Source organism: Oncorhynchus nerka, linkage group LG28, assembly GCF_034236695.1.
Source record: "Oncorhynchus nerka isolate Pitt River linkage group LG28, Oner_Uvic_2.0, whole genome shotgun sequence".
In the NCBI taxonomy this organism is placed as follows: Eukaryota; Metazoa; Chordata; class Actinopteri; order Salmoniformes; family Salmonidae; genus Oncorhynchus; species Oncorhynchus nerka.
This window is the reverse complement of record NC_088423.1, coordinates 20,493,399-20,512,507: the sequence shown is the minus strand read 5'-3', so window position 1 is coordinate 20,512,507 and position 19,109 is coordinate 20,493,399. Positions and strand designations below refer to the sequence as shown.

The following is a 19,109-nucleotide window of genomic DNA, read 5'->3' as shown; positions in this document are numbered from 1 at the left end:
CACATACCTGTTGGTATGTGCTGCAACACCTGGGCAATGCTCTGACTGGTCATCTCAGCTGTCAGGGGAAACATTCTGGACAAGTCAGCCTGTAAGGCAGCCAGCTCTGGTAGATGGTGGAGCTGTCTCACACACAGCACCTACAGTGGACAAACACAAATACATACACAGACAAACATGTCTTTAAGCACACTGACAAGTATGGAAACTCTCCCATAACATACTCCATTCTCTATAAACAGGTAATAATGTGGACAACATAATGTCACATGATGAAGGTCAATATAATGGAATGGAGTGTTTTCGTCTTTTGAATCCCATTCTTGATCAGTTTCATTTCCAGTTACCTTCTTTAGGAAGAGTTTGAGGAGGGGTACGGTGTTGCTTCCCTGCTCCTGGTCCACTCTCTGAGAGAAGTGCTCCACGGTGAGGGTTTCAGACAGGCTCCAGAAGGAGGAGTGGTGTGTGGGGCAGTCTGAGAGGGAGGGCAGCAGGGGCAGCATGGGTCGGGGGTCCGCATAGAGCAGTCTCATCAGTGGGCTTCCACCCAGCCTGTCATCTGCACTGATACTGACTTGAGCTTCAGCCAGTTTCCTCCTTAGATGCTGGAGATCAAATGGGTGGGTTAATAGGTACAATAAAAAAGATTGGACGTAGTTTAGTGTCCCAAATCAGTATAGTCCTTCACCAGGAATACTGTATGACTGTGTTATGAAGTCCTTATGTACGTACCCTGCAAACCTTCAAATAAAGTGTTACCAGAAGCCTAAACTAATCCCAGTTGTACTATACCTGGATTATTGGGTTGATAACTGCATCACAGACCAGTTTCTCCCACTGTTCCCGTCCATGTCGAGAGGACAGGTCAGGTCTTGTGTGGCGATAACCTGGTTCAGCTGAAGTCACAAACTCACTCAAATACTCTGAGGTGCAACATGACAATATTTTGGACATTTCTTTGTAAGAATTGTGGGGAAGATTTTATTTATATTTTTTATATAATATTTGTAAAACTATTTGTAGGAACTATTTATTAAAACAACATGGAAGAAAAGTGTAATCACCTGCAGTGAACTCCAGACAAGCTTGGAGAACCAGATGAATTATAACAGCCGTGTTGTCCATGTTCTGATCCAGTGTCCGACCCAGCACCTCCATGTCCTTCTCAAGGTGGCTCCACATGAACCCCAGGACATCTTGGACACCAGGATGGACCATCTGACTGACTGCCTGCACAGACAAAGAAACATTATTTTTTATCACGCAGTTAACTTAACCGACATAATGGCTTTATGCCCATTTCAACAGTTGATAATTCTTTGAGATATTGTCCAGAAGTGATCAATGTACATCCGAGCACAGGTTTCTTGTGATGCCTATTCCAACTACTTGATGTTAGCTTGAGATATTGGTCGGGCCTTACCTGGTAGTTTTTGATGGTCCCTTGCAGCATGGCCAGGTGGTTGAGCAGCCGAAGGATACTGGACTGGGCTGGTGACATCTGTCTCTCTGGGGCCTCAGCCCTACGATAAGCCTCTCCCAAAATATGACCAGTCCTGGTCTGATCCCCCACACTAAATTCACACACAGAGGTCAAAGGTCAATGTGGCATTAACTCATAAACTAGATTTCTCAGTTGTATATTGGGAGAGACGGTTAAGCAAAGGACCTTTGTTGAGCAGCAGTAAATCCATCAACTGGGTTATGACCAACACCACCAACTGGAACACCGCAGTCAAGGCATTTGGATGTTGCCACTGGTTTCCCGCACTAAGATAAAGAAGAAGAACAGAGTCAAATTTATAGGAAGAAACTGCTAAATGAGATACCTACAAAATAAACAAGAAAATATCTCTCACCTCTCCAACAAAACACGCATGACCGTTGGCACAAACTGCAATCAAAATAGTAAAACGATTAAGTACTACTGCATATCATCAAGTGATGATGATGTCAAATGCAATACGAGAATACATTTGCCAGCAAATACTTACAGTACATCTTGATTTTGTTCTCTTTAGTCATCCACTGGCGTGCCTCACTAGTGTGATCATCTGGCATGGTGGGCAAATAGGAGCCCTGTGGGACAACTGGTTAATCGCCTCAATGATCTTATTACAGTATCAACCCCAGCCCCTACCCCACTTGTAGAGATATCCCTTACCCCTTAGTCACAAGGGGGCAGGGGCTGGGGGTTAATTTGGGATTCTATCAGAGAAAAGAGTGCCTCACCATCATATTTTGAGGCTGGGAGGCTATCTGGTGAAGTGGAGCCAGCAGTGTAGTCCCACTGAGGAGCACAGCGTATGCATGGACCAGGAGCTCCAAAAGGAGGCGCCGTTGAGGTGGGACAATCTGGGAGATCTGGAGTCCACCTATCTGATTTGATAACAGCGCTGTGCAGAGCTCTCTGAATTCACCTGGTAGGCAGTGTTTCAGGAAGTCATCCAGTTTCCTTGTCTCCTGTAAGGAGAAGGCAGGGGAAAAAATAAATGTCATACCACATGAGTTTATAACAATAAGGGACAGTTTCCCAGGCACAGATTGACCTTAGTCCTGGACTAATAAGAACGTTCGATGGAGAATCTCCATTTAGAATGCTTTCTAGTCCAGGACTAGGCATAATCTGTGTCCAGGAAACTGCCTAGAGTTTACTATAAATTGAGAACGGTCACCTGTGGAGTAGGGTGAATTTTGAAATCAGGTGATGCGAAGCGACAGGTGACCTGTCTGAAAAAAGCCAGGACTAGGAGAACTTGGGCTGAAGCTCTGGAGCAGCTCAGATTCTATAAAAGAAACACAACACAGTCAGTCAGTGATTATCTTGAATGCTTGAATGCACCAGAGGTCGATCAGCTTTAATATTGCGGAAAGATTGTTGCTTCCATCAATGTAATTGTCTGCATCATTTCCAATCCCCCATATATTTTTTGGGGTAAATATATACAGTTGAAGTCAGAAGTTTACATACACTTAGGTTGGAGTCATTAAAACTTGTTTTTCAACTACTCCACATATTTGTTGTTAATAACAAACTATAGTTTTGGCAAGTCGGTTAGGACATCTACTTTGTGCATGACACAAGTCATTTTTCCCAAAATTGTTTACAGACAGATTATTTAACTTATAATAATTCACTGTATCACAATTCCAGTGGGTCAGAGGTTTACATGCAAAGTTCACTGTGCCATTAAACAGCTTGGAAAATTACAGAAAATGTAATGGCTTTAGAAGATTCTGATAGGCTAATTGACATCATTTGAGTCAATTGGAGGAGAACCTGTGGATGTATTTCAAGGACTAACCTTCAAACTCAGTGCCTCTTTGCTTGACATCATGGGAAAATCAAATGAATTCAGCCAAGACCTCAGAGAAAAGGCCGCTCAGCAAGGAAAGAAGCCACTGCTCCAAAACCGCCAGAAAAAATGCCAGACTACGGTTTGCAACTGCACATGGGGACAAAGATCGTACTTTTTTGTGTCCTCTGGTCTGATGAAACAAAAATAGAACTGTTTGGCCATAATGTACATCGTTATGTTTGGAGAAAAAAAAGGGGGAGGCTTGCAAGCCAAAGAACACCATCCCAACCGTGAAGCATGGGGGTGGCAGCATCATGTTGTGGGGGTGCTTTGTAGCAGGAGGGACTGGTGCACTTCACAAAATAGATGGCATCATGAGGAGGCAAAATTATGTGGATATATTGAAGCAACATCTCAAGACATCAGTTAAAGCTTGGTCGCAAATGGGTCTTCCAAATGGAGAATGACCCCAAGCATACTTCCAAAATTGTAGCAAAATGGCTTAAGGACAACAAAGTCAAGGTATTAGAGTGGCCCTCACAAAGCCCTGACCTCAATCCTATATAACATTTGTGGGCAGAACTGAAAAAGCGTGTGCGAGCAAGGAGGCCTACAAACCTGACATAGTTACACCAGCTCTGTCAGGAAGAATGGGGGACAAAATTCACCCAACCTATTGTGGGAAGCTAGTGGAAAGCTACCCAAAACGTTTGACCCAAGTTAAACAATTTAAAGGCAATGCTACCAAAAACTAATTGAGTGTATGTAACTTCTGACCCACTGGGAATGCGATGAAAGAAATAAAAGCTGAAGTAAATCATTCTCTCTACTATTATCCTGACATTTCACATTCTGAAAATAAAGTGTTGATACTAACTGACCTAAAACAGATCATTTTTACTAGGATTAAATGTCAGGAATTGTAAAAAAAAAACTGAGTTTAAATGTATTTGGCTAAGGTGTATGTAAACTTCTGACTTCAACTGTATATCCATAAACATACATACATAATGTACATACCCAATCATATACATATGCATACATAAACATTCATGCATATACTCATATATACATACATATACATACATATATAAGCCCTGTCTTTCTAAGATATTTTGTAAAAATCTAAATAACTTCACAGATCTTCATTGTAAATAAAGGGTTTAAACACTGTTTCCCATTCTTGTTCAATGAAACAAACAATTAATGTACAATTTTCTTTAACCATTTATGGTCTTTAATGCAGGGCCGACAGACAAGTTCCTTACTTTTTCCCCCTTCTACTTGCCTCGTTCATTTTTGTGGTCATGCTGCAATTAGTTGGTTGTAATTTTGGGTAGGGAAGACATTTCCATATATCTGTGTTAGCTGCATGTGTGACATAACTCAACGAGTCATATTTATGATGTCATTTACAAAAATTATATATATATTTTTTAAACATTTTATCTGTCTTTTCAGGTGGATTAAACTGAAATTGCAACCAACTTTCTAAGGCTTGTTTAAAAAAAAACAATATTTTGGAGATGATTTTGTTTTCAAACAACCGAAAGTGAGCAGTTGTAATCTGAATAAAGGTTATTCTTGAACATGGGGTGAGACATTCCTACCAATTTAATAGAGAACCATTTAGGATTTAAACATAACTTTGAATGACTGATGCCTTTAGTGAGAGTTCTAATGCTTTAATATTTCATAATTTCTGCCCTCCGAATTCATATTCGTTATATAAATAGGCCCATTTCATTTTGCCCTGAATATTTTTGTTCATATAATTTAAAAAGCAGGTCACTTGGTGTAGGCAAAACCATAAGCAAATAGGTAAACTGTGATATGACTAAAGTGATTTTTCCACAAATAGACAGGTTTTTTCCTTTCCATGGTAGCAAGATCTTATCTATTTTTGGAGTGAGATCATTTCTTTTTTCGGGATTTGTATACTGAGTATGTCCACATCCCCGTCAGACCATTTTATTGGTAAACTACACAGTAATGTAAAAGTGTTTTTTTGTGTGAACCAGTACGCAATACGCAGTATGCATTTCTTATCGTAATTTGGTTTTAATCCAGAGAGGTTAGCAAAAGTATCTAGATCCTCTATGAGGCTGTGGATGGATTCTAATTGTGGGTTTAAAAGAAAACATAAATCATCAGCGTACAATGACACCTTTGTTTTTAAGCCACGGATTTCTAATCCCTTAATATTATTGTTGAATCTAATTTTAACAGCTAACATTTCGATGGCAATAATAAATAGATATGACAATAGTGGACAACCTTGTTTTACTTCTCTTAATAGTTTAAAACTTTCTGAGATGTAGCCATTATTTACTATTTTACACATAGGGTTACTATACATAACTTTAACCCATTTTATAAGAGATTCTCCAACATTGAAATATTCTAGGCATCTATATATAAACGCCAGTCGTACTTTATCAAAAACCTTTTCAAAATCAGCTATGAAAACCAGGCCTGGTATCCCCGATATTTCATAGTATTATATTGTTTCCAGTACTTGTCTTACATTATCTCTAATGTATTGTCCATGTAAAAAAATACCTTTTTAATCTATGCACCAAGCATTTAGCTAGAATATTTGCATCACAACACTGAAGTGTAAGAGACCTCCAATTTTTTAAATGGACTGGATCTTTATATATACCACTTGGATCCTGCTTCAATAATAATGAAATCAGATCTTCTTGTTGCATGTCTGATAATCTATCATTTATATAGGTGGTTAAAACATGCTAATAATGGTCCTCTGAGTATATATAAAAAAGGTTGGTATACTTCCCCTGGTATGCCATCCAGCCCTTGAGTTTTCCCAGCCTTAAAGGCTTCAATTGCATTAAGAAGTTCCTCCTCTGTAATTTGGCCTTCATATGAGTCTTTCTGTACAGATGTAATTTGACATTATTAATAGGGAAAAAATCCATACAATTAGCTCCGGTTAGTGGGGATGAAATGAAAATATATTCTTAAAGTACTTTACTTCCTAATTCAAAATATAATTTGGCTAATCATGCGTGACTCCATCATTTGTAACCAAAAATTGGTAGCATTTCTATGTTGAAGAATGAAAAATAATTTGGTGTATTTTTCCCCATATTCCATCCAGTTCGCTTTATTTAAAAAATATATTACACTGGATCTTTCTTGAATAAGTTCCTCCATTTCTTTTTGTTTTTCCTCTAACTTATTCTGTGCTTCTATGGTACAGTTTTATTGCTATCTAACTGTTCTGTTAGTCCTTCAATTTCCTTTATTAATATGGACTCTTTTGATCTAAATTGCTTTTGTTTTACAGATGAGTACTGAATTGCATGGCCTCTAAAGGCACATTTAAAAGTGTCCCATACAATAAGGGGATCTGCTGTACCTATGTTATGTCGGAAAAAGTCAGTTATAAATTCTTCTGTCCTAGTTATAGTCCTATTTATAAACAAGTTATCATCCAGTAGGCTTTGATTAAATTTCCAATATCCTCGCCCACGTGGAAATTCTGTAAGAGTAATATATATGCCAATGATGTGATGATCCGACCACATTCTGTCCCCTATCAACACTTTTTAAAACTTTTGGTGCTAAAGAGAATGACATAAGAAAGTAATCAAGACGACTAGCTTGATTAAGCCTCCGCCATGTGTATCTCACTAGGTCAGGGTATTTAAGCCTCCATATATCCACTAATTCCAATATATCCATGACATTCATGATTTCCTTAAGTGCCTGCGGGTGATAGTTTGTAGTGTGATTTCCTTTATGGTCCATAGAGGTTTTTAAAACCGTATTAAAATCCCTCACCAAAATAATAAGAGTCTAGTGTTGCTTGTAGAGTTGATCAATTCTTATATATATTTTCAAAGAAACTTCATTCTTTGGACCATATAGGTTAATAAGTCATGTCTGTTTATTGTCCAATAACATATTTAAAATAATCCAACTACCTTGATGATCTGTTTGGACAATTTGCACATTTGGATCAAAATGACAGCCGCGCGTCAGGGGGGGGTACTGTCACGAGTCCGACCGAGGGTGTTTCCCCTTCCCGGGCGGGTGGCGCTCGGCGGTCGTCGTCACCGGCCTATTAGCTGCCACTGATTGTTTTTCCTCCCCCTCCTTGTATGTTTAGTGGTAGCACCTGTTCATGTTTAATTAGTTTGTCTTTATTAGACAGCCGGCCCGCCTGGTTGTTGTGCGGGATTATTTCTATGTAACCTTCGGCTCTGTTATAGAGGTATGTGTTAGTGCCGAGTCGTGATTTTTTCTATTGTACTTTTTGATTCCCTGTGGTTGGGAACGCAACTTTTTGTGAGCACCCTGTGGTGCGTTGGTGCTATTAAAAGACGCACAGCATTGAACTCTGTCTCCTGCATTTGACTCCACACCCACGACACCCGGAGCATTACAGAATCCCGCACCTATATCAGATTGAATGGAGTCAGCAGGAGCAGCAGCCAACCCTCTCCCATCGATGGAGGAACGGGTTCTCCACCACACCACCGTCCTCCATCGGATCGGATCCGCGATGGATCAAGTGATGGAGAGAATGGACAAATGGGAGAGGAGTGGTCTCCTCTCTCCACCTTCGGCACCCACGATTCCGGACTCCCCATCTCCCGACTCCAGCACCCTCCGTCTGACGCTACCGAGGGCTTATGATGGAGCGGCGGCGGGTTGCCAGGGGTTTCTGCTTCAGCTGGAGCTATACCTGGCCACCATCAGACCCACTCCCTCAGGAGCAGAGAGGGTGAGTGTCCTCATCTCCTGCCTCACGGGTCGTGCTCTGGAGTGGGCGAACGCAGTCTGGAATGGCCCAGACTCAGCGAGGGAGGACTACACAGAGTTTTCCTGCCGCTTCCGTGCCGTGTTTGATCACCCTCTAGACGGCCGAGCGGTGGGAGAACGACTATTTCATCTCAGGCAGGAGAGGAGGAGCGCCCAGGATTACGCGCTGGAGTTCCGGACCTTGGCAGCCGGATCTGGGTGGAACGACAGGGCCCTTATGGACCACTACAGGTGTAGTCTCCGAGAGGACGTCCGCCGGGAGTTAGCGTGTCGGGACACCACTCTGTCACTGGATCAGCTGATTGACATGTCCATTCGACTGGATAGTCTGCTGGCTGCCCGCGGGCGTTCAGAGAGGGTTCTGTGCGTTCCACCACCCAGCCCCTCCGCTCCCATTCCAATGGAGTTGGGAGGGGCTACACCGAGGGGTACCGGAGGAGGAGGCCTTCCCTGCACCAACTGTGGTCGGAGAGGACACACGTCTGATCGGTGCTGGGGGGGTCCGTCTGGGAGTAGAGATGGCAGGCGGAACGCTTCTCGGTCACCCCAGGTGAGTCAGCATTAAACTCACCCAGAACCCCTTGTTGGCCACATGTTTGTCTTAACCTCTTTTCATTTTTTTCCCTCTTCCCAGCATAGGGCGCTAGTCGATTCAGGCGCAGCTGGGAACTTTATGGATCGCGGACTCGCCCTTAAGTTAGGGGTTCCGCTGGTGCCAATAGATTCTCCTTTCCCCGTGCACTCCCTAGATAGCCGGCCATTAGGGTCAGGGATGGTCAGGGAGACCACGGTCCCACTGGCAGGGGAATCATAGGGAGCGTATCAGTTTTTTTTATTATTGATTCGCCTGCGTTTCCAGTGGTGCTGGGGACTCCCTGGCTGGCCCGGCACAATCCTAAAATTTCGTGGAGACAGGGGGTTCTCCAGGGGTGGTCAGAGGAGTGTTCTGGAAGGTGTTTGGGAGTTTCCATCGGTGCCACGTCGGTGGAGAGTCCAGACCAGGGTTCCACGGTGTGCATTCCCCCCGAGTATGCCGATTTGGCAATCGCTTTCAGTAAAGTGAAAGCGACTAAATTACCACCTTATCGACCGGGAAGGGATTGCACGATAGATCTCCAGGTAGACGCTGCGCTTCCCAAGAGTCACGTGTACCCGCTGTCCCAGGAGGAGACGTTGGCAATGGAGACATATGTCACGGAGGCGCTGGGACAGGGGTACATTCGGCCCTCCATTTCACCCGTCTCCTCGAGTTTCTTTTTTGTGAGGAAAAAGGAGGGAGGCTTGCGTCCGTGTATCGATTATAGAGGTCTAAACGCCATCACAGTGGGGTATAGTTACCCTCTACCTCTCATCGCTACGGCGGTGGAATCGTTCCACGGAGCGCAGTTCTTCACAAAACTGGATCTCAGGAGCGCGTATAGTCTGGTGCGTATTCGGAAGGGAGACGAGTGGAAAACCGCATTTAGTACTACATCCGGCCACTATGAGTACCTCGTCATGCCGTATGGGTTAAAAAATGCTCCAGCCGTTTTTCAATCCTTTGTAGACGAGATTCTCAGGGACCTGTGCGGGCAGGGAGTGGTTGTTTATATCGATGACATTCTGATCTACTCGGCCACTCACACCGCGCATGTGTCTCTGGTGCGCAAGGTGCTTGGTAGACTGCTGGAGCATGACCTATACGTCAAGGCTGAGAAATGCGTGTTCTCTAAACGAGCCGTCTCTTTTCTGGGATATCGCATTTCCACCTCGGGGGTAGTGATGGAGGGGGACCGCATTAGGGCCGTGCATAATTGGCCGACTCCAACCACGGTAAAGGAGGTGCAGCGGTTTTTGGGTTTTGCCAATTACTACCGGAGGTTTATCCGGGGTTTTGGCCAGATAGCTGCTCCCATCACCTCACTGCTGAAGGGGGGCACGGTGCGGTTGCAGTGGTCAGCAGAGGCGGACAGAGCATTCAACAAGTTGAAGGCGCTGTTCACTGATGCACCCGTGTTGGCGCATCCGGACCCCTCTCTAGCATTCATAGTGGAGGTGGATGCGTCCGAGGCTGGGGTGGGTGCCGTGCTATCACAGCGCTCGGGTACGCCACCAAAACTCCGCCCCTGCGCTTTCTTGTCAAGGAAGCTCAGCCCAGCGGAGCGTAACTATGATGTGGGGGACCGGGAGTTGCTAGCGGTGGTTAGAGCTCTGAAGGTGTGGAGACACTGGCTTGAGGGGGCTAAGCACCCTTTTCTCATCTGGACCGACCACCAGAATCTGGAGTATATTCGGGCAGCTAGGAGACTTAACCCACGTCAGGCAAGGTGGGCCATATTCTTCACCCGGTTCAGGTTTACTTTGTCTTATAGACCGGGCTCCCAGAACGTGAAGGCTGACGCACTGTCCCGCCTTTACGACACGGAGGATGGGTCCACCGAACCTACTCCCATCCTTCCCGCCTCAAAGCTGGTAGCCCCAGTGGTATGGGAGGTGGACTCGGACATCGAGCGGGCGTTACGGGCTGAACCCGCGCCTCCTCAGTGTCCAGCGGGGCGAAGGTACGTGCCGCTTGGTGTTCGGGACAAACTGATTCGGTGGGCTCACGTCCTACCCTCCTCGGGTCACCCTGGGGTGACGAGGACAGTGGGGAGCCTTCAGGGGAGGTATTGGTGGCCTACGTTGTCTAAGGACGTTAAGGGTTATGTCTCCTCCTGTTCAGTGTGCGCTCAGAGTAAGGCTCCTAGGCACCTTCCTAGAGGGAAGCTACAACCCCTCCCCGTTCCACAGCGGCCATGGTCACATCTGTCCATAGATTTCCTGACCGATCTTCCGCCGTCTCAGGGGAACACCACGGTTCTAGTGATTGTGGATCGGTTCTCTAAGTCCTGCCGTCTCCTCCCGTTGCCCGGTATCCCTACAGCCCTACAGACTGCGGAGGCATTATTCACCCATGTCTTTTGGCACTACGGGGTGCCGGAGGACATCGTTTCTGATCGGGGCCCCCAATTCACGTCTCGGGTATGGAGAGCGTTCATGGAACGCTTGGGGGTCTCTGTCAGCCTGACCTCCGGTTATCACCCCGAGAGTAATGGGCAGGTGGAGAGAATGAACCAGGAAGTGGGTAGGTTTCTGCGGTCGTATTGCCAGGATCGGCCAGGGGAGTGGGCACGATACATTCCCTGGGCTGAAATGGCTCAGAACTCACTACGCCACTCCTCTACTAACGTGTCCCCTTTTCAGTGTGTGTTGGGGTACCAGCCGGTCCTGGCACCATGGCATCCGAGCCAGACCGAGGCTCCTGCGGTGGAGGAATGGGTACAGCGCTCCAAGGAGACCTGGAGGGCCGTCCAGGAATCTCTCCGACAAGCAAGTGGACGGCAGAAGAGGAGTGCTGACCGCCACCGCAGTGAGGCCCCCGTGTTTGTACCGGGGGACAGGGTCTGGCTCTCGACCCGAAACCTACCTCTCCGCTTGCCCTGCCGGAAGCTGGGTCCGCAGTGTGTAGGGCCGTTTAAAGTCCTGAGGAGGATAAACGAGGTGTGTTATCGATTACAACTCCCTTCCTATTATCGTATTAACCCCTCGTTTCATGTGTCTCTCCTCAGGCCGGTGGTAGCTGGTCCCCTGCAGGACAGTGAGGTACCGGAGGTCCCCCCCCTCTGGACATCGAGGGGTCCCCGGCGTACACGATTCGGGTCATTCTGGACTCAAGACGCCGGGTGAGGGGCCTGCAGTACCTCGTGGACTGGGAGGGGTACGGTCCGGAGGAGAGGTGCTGGGTACCGGTGGGGGACATCTTGGATCCATCCATGTTGAGGGATTTCCATCGCCTCCATCCGGATCGCCCTGCACCTCGTCCTCCGGGGCGACCTCGAGGCCGGTGTGGGCGCGCTGGGGAGCCGCGCGTCAGGGGGGGGTACTGTCACGAGTCCGACCGAGGGTGTTTCCCCTTCCCGGGCGGGTGGCGCTCGGTGGTCGTCGTCACCGGCCTATTAGCTGCCACTGATTGTTTTTCCTCCCCCTCCTTGTATGTTTAGTGGTAGCACCTGTTCATGTTTAATTAGTTTGTCTTTATTAGACAGCCGGCCCGCCTGGTTGTTGTGCGGGATTAACCTTCGGCTCTGTTATAGAGGTACGTGTTAGTGCCGAGTCGTGATTTTTTCTATTGTACTTTTTGATTCCCTGTGGTTGGGAACGCAACTTTTTGTGAGCACCCTGTGGTGCGTTGGTGCTATTAAAAGACGCACAGCATTGAACTCTGTCTCCTGCATTTGACTCCACACCCACGACACTCGGAGCATTACAGACTCTTAATTAATATCATCACCCTTTTTGAATTTCTTTGCCCATGGGAGAAATATATTTCACCCCCAGTCCTTTTTCCACAAAACTTCATCTAAAATTGTTGAATGAGTTTCCTGTAAACAATAGATATTATATTCCTTCTCTTTTAGCCAGGTAAATACTGATCGTCTTTTCTTATTATATATAAGCCATAACAATTATAACTGGCTAAACTTATTTCACCACTTACCATAATGAGACACAAGTTTCAATTCTATTTATCAAAATATGTTTGTAAACGTACCATTAAAAAGTTAAAAAAGATTAATTAAAAAGATTCTCTCTAATGGATCTAGTCTGTATGTCAAGTAAGGCTACTCTCAGAATGATGTTCTCCTTTTTAAGTTCATTAACTTAGGTTTCAATCTTATTGACTGTCCCCCTTAGCTTGTTTGTGTCTTTCTCCAATGTCGCAGCTTTGACATTACAAAGAACATTTTTGTCATTTAGCAGACGCTTTTATCAAAAAGACGTACAATGTAAAGAGGGTAACACCATTAGAACACTATTTTTTAGAACACTGTGATAAACTACATCTCTATGTTCCAGGGATGTGTGGTAAGGACGCTGACCTGCAGCGTTGTCCGAAGGGGGTCAGTATGAGTGTCTAGCAGGGCCTGAGTCACCCCGTCCCTCAGGGCCTGGTATGACGGACCACAGCACAGGAACCGGTCCACCTCTGCTGGAATCAGCCTCTGAGAAACACAACATGTGAAAGTAGGATGTGTAAGGGCCTATAAGGTGTGGACAGCATTTGGCCAACAAATATTTATTATTAATTTAATTTGATAGGATGATCATGATCAACCTCGCATCTTGCAGGTACCTCATTATTGTTATGTTGTTTGCTTGAAGATGTCTGTCACCATGGTTAATGCAAGAGGAGATCATAATAGGCTTCCTCAACTAGATGGAATAGCAAAGAATTCCACTGTAAGTAACTAGAAATAATATAATATCCAGTCTGGTAGTACCTGGAGTCGGAGGACCTCTGAAGGGAAGGCCCATCCCCAGGATGAGGATCTGTGCATCAGGGCCAGGACACAGTCTATCCCCGCCTGTCTATTGACCGCTCTCAGCAGGAACACTCTGAACCAGTCGTTACCTCCGTACTCACACACTGCCTTCACCTGAGACAGGTACTGAGCCTCCACATCATCACCTGCCCCACCAGCAGCATCTGGAAATGTACTTCATATTTAATAACAGAATTTCAACTATGTAACAGATGGAGCATAAAAACATGCATGCAAAAATATATAAAAAATATGTATACTTAAAAAAAAAACATTTAAAAGACTAAATACAATGAAGTGACCTCATAAAATATTCACAATGCTTCCAGTTGAATAAATGGTACTACAGTCTAGATTAATGGTGATTAAAAGGCTCAATCTACGATTTAAGTGACAATAAATCCCCAGTCTGCTATATTACTCACCCTGGGCCACAGCCTTCTGTAGCAGGTGGGCAGCGGTGCCCAGGCAGAGCCTCAGACGAGCCATGCTCAGCAGGAACTCAGCTGGGTCCTCCAGTCTTCCAGGGATCTGCTTCCTGGCTAGCCTACCCAGGAACAGTGTGTCCTCCTGCAGTTTCCTCTGCTGCTCTCTCCCCTCCTCCATCACTAAACTTCCAGAACACTGCAGGGAATCCTGACATACAAGAAACAGTCAATCAGTCAATCGATCAATCAATCAAATCAAATCAAAATAATAAAATAACACTCTTTCTTTTCTTGAACTAACCCTCACACTTTACAGTGTTAGTTTAATCAGCTGTTGTAGAATGTGACACAAATCACAGGAAAAACTGATTTTTGACTGCACTGGGCATTTAAGATGAATGCACTAACTGTAAGTCGCTCTGGATAAGATCTCCTAAATGACTACAATATAAATGTGAATGTCATTAATGTGTCAAGTAATATTGTAGAGGTCTGTGTAACCTGGAAGCAGTTGACAAAGAGCAGGTAGAGCTCAGTGTGATCCTCCCTCTCCAAGATGTTCTTCTCTAGGCTCTGTAAGTAGTTCTGGATGTGACCTTTCACCTGCTCAAAACTGAGACAAATACAATATGAGGAAATGGCTCCTTACCTAAAGACGTTCTGGTTTTATTATGTTTTCTCAAAGTATTTATTAGGTATGCTTGCTGAAAGCCAAGCCGACTTTAGAAATGATTAATACTTCTCATAAGTTGCCTTCCATTGCCAACATTAGTACCAAAACCATAAAAGCTACCAACTGCTGCTTGTTTAAAGCTTTGTGATACCATTTTAACTTTTTGAACTGTAACGGTTTTAAATGTGCATAAAAGCTCCATATGCTTGAATGGGAAGTGGTTGGATTCGCCACTGCTTTTGAACCGTTACAAACACCAAACCAACTCAACTTAGATTGCTCTTCAAAAGAATGTTGATGCTGTTTGTACTTTTTGAAATATAACTGTTTAAATATGGATAAAAGTTCCAGAGACTTCAAAGGCAACATTTTGATTCGTCACTGCTCTTGAAGCGTTTCCACTTTTTTACAAGATTGAAATGTACAGACTGACTCAACTTAGGTTGCTTCAACACAGCTTTTTGCTACCATTCATATTTCATAAACTATAAAGCTTTTTGTGTCCCCATTCATTTTAATGGTGGAGTGCAGGCTCTAACATTCCAAACTATCACTGCCACAGCCCTTTCAGAATGTTCAAACTAAAATATTTGAGAGCTAAAAAACACATTCTATCGCTTATGATGCTATAGCACTCACTGTAGCCTCCTATACTATCCCACTATAATAACTCCACACCTACAAAGCACCTCAAAATACAGTATGTCACTATAACTAATCCATAGCCTATGAAAACCCTATTATTACTACTACTACCATTACCACTGCCGTGACTACCACTGCTACTACTATTTCACAACCATAAATACGCAAAACTAGCAAGCACACATATTTACTTTAGGAAATGTCCTGTTCTCATTACTACTGTGATGCATAATTGCCATGGTCATTTGGAATGTTCAGTCAACAAGCATTATGGGAAGAATCTTAAATATAAAATATTTTTTGACTTGTTTAACACTTGTTTGGTTACTACATGATTTCATATGTTATTTCATAGTTTTGATGTCTTCACTATTATTCTACAATGTAGATGTAGTTGGGGGGAAAAACCTGGAATGAGTAGGTGTGTCCAAAGTTGACTGATACAGTACATACAAACTTAGAAACGACTTAGTAGTGGTTAAAATGTGTGCTTTGTATAATAACAAATAAAGAAAGTCGCACTATGTATGCGCCCAACAATTTAATGGGTAAACCTCATAACCAACATTTCGGTAACGCAGTGCCTTCTTCAGGGTTGGTTAAAATGTGAACCTGATTAAAATATAGTGTTACCCATGCTTTATTGATAGGGAAGATAGAAAGAGGAGACAGGAAAGACAAGAGACAACAGTGTGTCATGTAGGCAGTACCCACGCCGACACAACGTGTGCTCTGGGGGCTGCGCCACTAACCACTAGGCCATAAAGATCTTTGATTTTGCATTGTTATACAGCTTTCAAAGCAAAAGGATATGTAATTTGTTAAATATTAAATGGGAAATCTGGGAATGGTACAACCATTTTTAGACTTAAATGATCAGACACTCTCCAGCAATTTTTCTGTTTTTTTTTAGACACAACTGCAAACTTCGAGAGTTGGCCATTAAATAAGTTGGTCTGATGGGTTTACTGGACGTCATCTGACTCGCCCTTTTGCTATGTCATGAGGATACCTGGACCACCTACAGAGATGTGACTTTTGTTAAGTAATGAAAAATGAAAAGGAGACTGGAGTGCGTCTTTAAAGATATATAGCCATTCATTCTAGAACAATACAACTTAAAATTCCTCATGGCCTTAGTGCAACTGTCTTACTTCATCAAAAGCGAAAATATAAGCATGTTTTACTCTATTGTCTGTAAACAAAATCATTGTAAAGCAACATTGTAAACCTTACAAAACATTGTTAAAGCCATCAGTCACTCCTTGCATCTAAAGCTCTGTCTATGAATTTGAGTTACATTTCTCCAGCCCTATCCCTCAGCTGTTAACCAAAGCAGGGTGTGTGTTTGTTTCAACCTCTTATTGCCCCTTAAATGAATAGGTAAATATATATTTCAAGTTATCCATCTTCACAAATAAATCAATACAATAGTAAGGCCCATTGAAAACAACACTCACTCAGGAAGATGTGCCCAGGGAAAAGGGGAGCAGATCTGGGGTAACTCAAAGACGGAATTGCACATACACTGGATAGAACTTTAGGCATTAGGTTACCTCCTTCCCCACTCTTGTTTTCCCAGGGCTCATCAGCCTTTACTATGAAAGACAAATCTCCCGAACTAATAGTACATGGACTCAGGCTGCCAATAAAACCCCGCCCTTGATTGTAGGAATCAATTCTTTAAATGGTAAGAAACACCATAATGAACAAGGCGCTCAGCATATAAAGGGAGCCGAACAAACTCTGCCCATTATCAAAAATTGAATCTGTGTCAGTGGGGTCGACAGTAGGACAGATGTAACTGCTGTCAGCATCTTCCCCACTGGATTTAAACTCCACAAAGCCTGGTTGGTCGGTGGTGATCTGGGAGTTGATCCAGGACTGGTAACTGGACACTCTGGTGTAGACCCCAGGGAGATTAGGCCGAGCGCAGCCATAACCCCAACTAACAACACCAGACTAGACCCAGACGGAGTTCTGTTCAACCACCATTGGATCTCCTGAGTCACCCTGAGAAGATAGAGCAAGGTAAGTCTCTCAAAGTAATTAAAAGAAGGCAGGCTCTAGGAAATGGATTGGAACAGGGCCCAGTTCTACAAAAGTTATCTGATCAGATTTCATGCATAGAAACAGAATAAATAGGATGGGTGTATCTTTGACTTGAATGGGGACGCCCGTTCTATTAATTATATTTCTTTTTCTATTTTAACACCCTTTTTCTCCCTAATTTCGTGATTATGATCTTGTCTCATTGCTGCAACTCCCCAACGGGCTCGGGAGAGGCGAAGGTCGAGTCATGCGTCCTCCGAAACATGACCCGCTAAGCTGCACTTCTTAACACCCGCTCGCTTAACCCGGAAGCCAGCTGCACCAATGTGTCAGAGGAAACACCGTTCAACTGCCGAGCGAAGTCAGCCTGCAGGTGCCCGGCCCGCCACAAGGAGTTGCTAAAACGCTATGAGACAAGTAAAGCCCCTCTGGCCTTTACAAGAAGATAGGTTAGCATGGACTTTACCTGACATGAGTCCTTGCCCCCTTCCAGAACACCAGCACAGAGCATGTTGTCTGTGATTGAGCCGACCCCATTCAGGTAGTCACACTCTGTGTTCCCCACAACTGGAACCTCCACTTCTTGCAGAGTCTGGGGTGGGGGTAGGGGATCTGAAGGAAACAAAAGACTAGTAATGGGAGATCTTTAAATTGTCAATTTCAATTCTAATAATAACAATACAAATCAATGTGCACTTATGGCCACTGGGGATACTGTTTCACATAAGACATCATCTCATCAACATCTCCTACAATGGATAATTAACGTGTCCTCACCTCCTTCATTGGCATTGCCCCAGCCAGTCACCCAGCTCTCAGTGGCCTGGTGGAAAACACTGTCACTTGCTGCCAGACAGATGGGAAAGATGTAATCAGTGAAGTTAACCGGTGTGGAGAGTGTGAGCAGAGCAATGTCGTTGTCATGTGTGCTTCCATTGTAAGCTGGATGTAAAATGATCTCATCCACAGTTGTGGACACTTCGTTGGGGTTACTGCCCTGCTGGTTCCGTCGACCAAGGATAATGCTCCAACCGTTTGGGCTTGCGCTTTGTTGGAAAAGAAAAAGACACATCAAAGTGACAAAATAGAAGATTAACACAGAATTAATGGACAATTACATTTTGAACAACTTATTTCAGCTGCATTACAATTTTTTTTATATATATATTTTTTTACATATTCCTTTGTGCTAGAACCTTTATGTTCCCTGTATCTCACACTAACTCACCTGGAGAAGCAGTGGGCTGCAGACATCACCCACTCCTTGTTGACGAGGGACCCACCACAAACGTGGCTGCCAGATTCTTGGAGGCTTGCCTGCCAGGGCCAACTTCCTGCAGGGGCATCTTGACCTCCCACTATTTTGTTGTTGACAGGAGTGATGTCACACACTGACATAAAATAGAGAATATTGAAAATAAATACTCCACATTTGCCATAGGAATTAAAAGAAGAATTTTGATTGGAAACCTATAGTGTGATATCTGCACCTGGATTTCAGCAAAGCTGACTTTAGATGAAAATACAAGGTCAGAAACTCATGTTAAGCAGTTGCAATGGCTGGTGCTTTGATGAAACCACTATCTAATAACAATTTAATAATTTTATATGCCACACCCACTCCGCGCTGAGCTGAGTGATTAAAGGGAAAGTTGTAGGTTGTAGGTCTAATCTAAATAGTTTTCTTACCTCAAGAGGATGTGTGTCTATCTAAAAATGTGTATACAAGCTTTATGGAAAGTCCTGTGAAGTAAGCCATGCATGGAATGTGAGAATAAAACTATAAAATGGATGAAAACAGTTCTGTTCCAAAATAACTACTTATCCAGTGATATTAACACAATATAAATTGAATTGAAGTGTGTGACCTATTTTA

At 44.0% G+C, this 19,109-nt stretch overlaps 1 protein-coding gene across 6 annotated transcripts in view; it reads right to left on the bottom strand.

Annotated features, from left to right (window-relative positions):
- The window catches only part of rnf213b (ring finger protein 213b), a 79,830-nt gene that overhangs the window by 6,122 nt on the left and 54,599 nt on the right, over positions 1-19,109 (bottom strand). For 3 of the 6 annotated variants that reach the window (XM_065012682.1, XM_065012684.1, XM_065012685.1), the window contains 14 exons: positions 14,365-14,476; positions 13,861-14,071; positions 13,394-13,599; positions 12,992-13,114; positions 2,676-2,786; positions 2,233-2,463; positions 1,995-2,079; positions 1,860-1,894; positions 1,670-1,770; positions 1,424-1,574; positions 1,065-1,230; positions 793-923; positions 348-605; positions 8-140 (listed from right to left, as the gene is read on the bottom strand). In XM_065012682.1, the coding sequence (XP_064868754.1) occupies positions 8-140; positions 348-605; positions 793-923; positions 1,065-1,230; positions 1,424-1,574; positions 1,670-1,770; positions 1,860-1,894; positions 1,995-2,079; positions 2,233-2,463; positions 2,676-2,786; positions 12,992-13,114; positions 13,394-13,599; positions 13,861-14,071; positions 14,365-14,476 (2,054 nt within the window). Of the gene's footprint in view, positions 1-7; positions 141-347; positions 606-792; positions 924-1,064; positions 1,231-1,423; positions 1,575-1,669; positions 1,771-1,859; positions 1,895-1,994; positions 2,080-2,232; positions 2,464-2,675; positions 2,787-12,991; positions 13,115-13,393; positions 13,600-13,860; positions 14,072-14,364; positions 14,477-15,703; positions 17,195-17,699; positions 17,846-18,010; positions 18,280-18,461; positions 18,625-19,109 lie in introns of those variants that run through there. The other 3 variants (XM_065012683.1, XM_065012686.1, XM_065012687.1) reach the window with 3 other exon arrangements.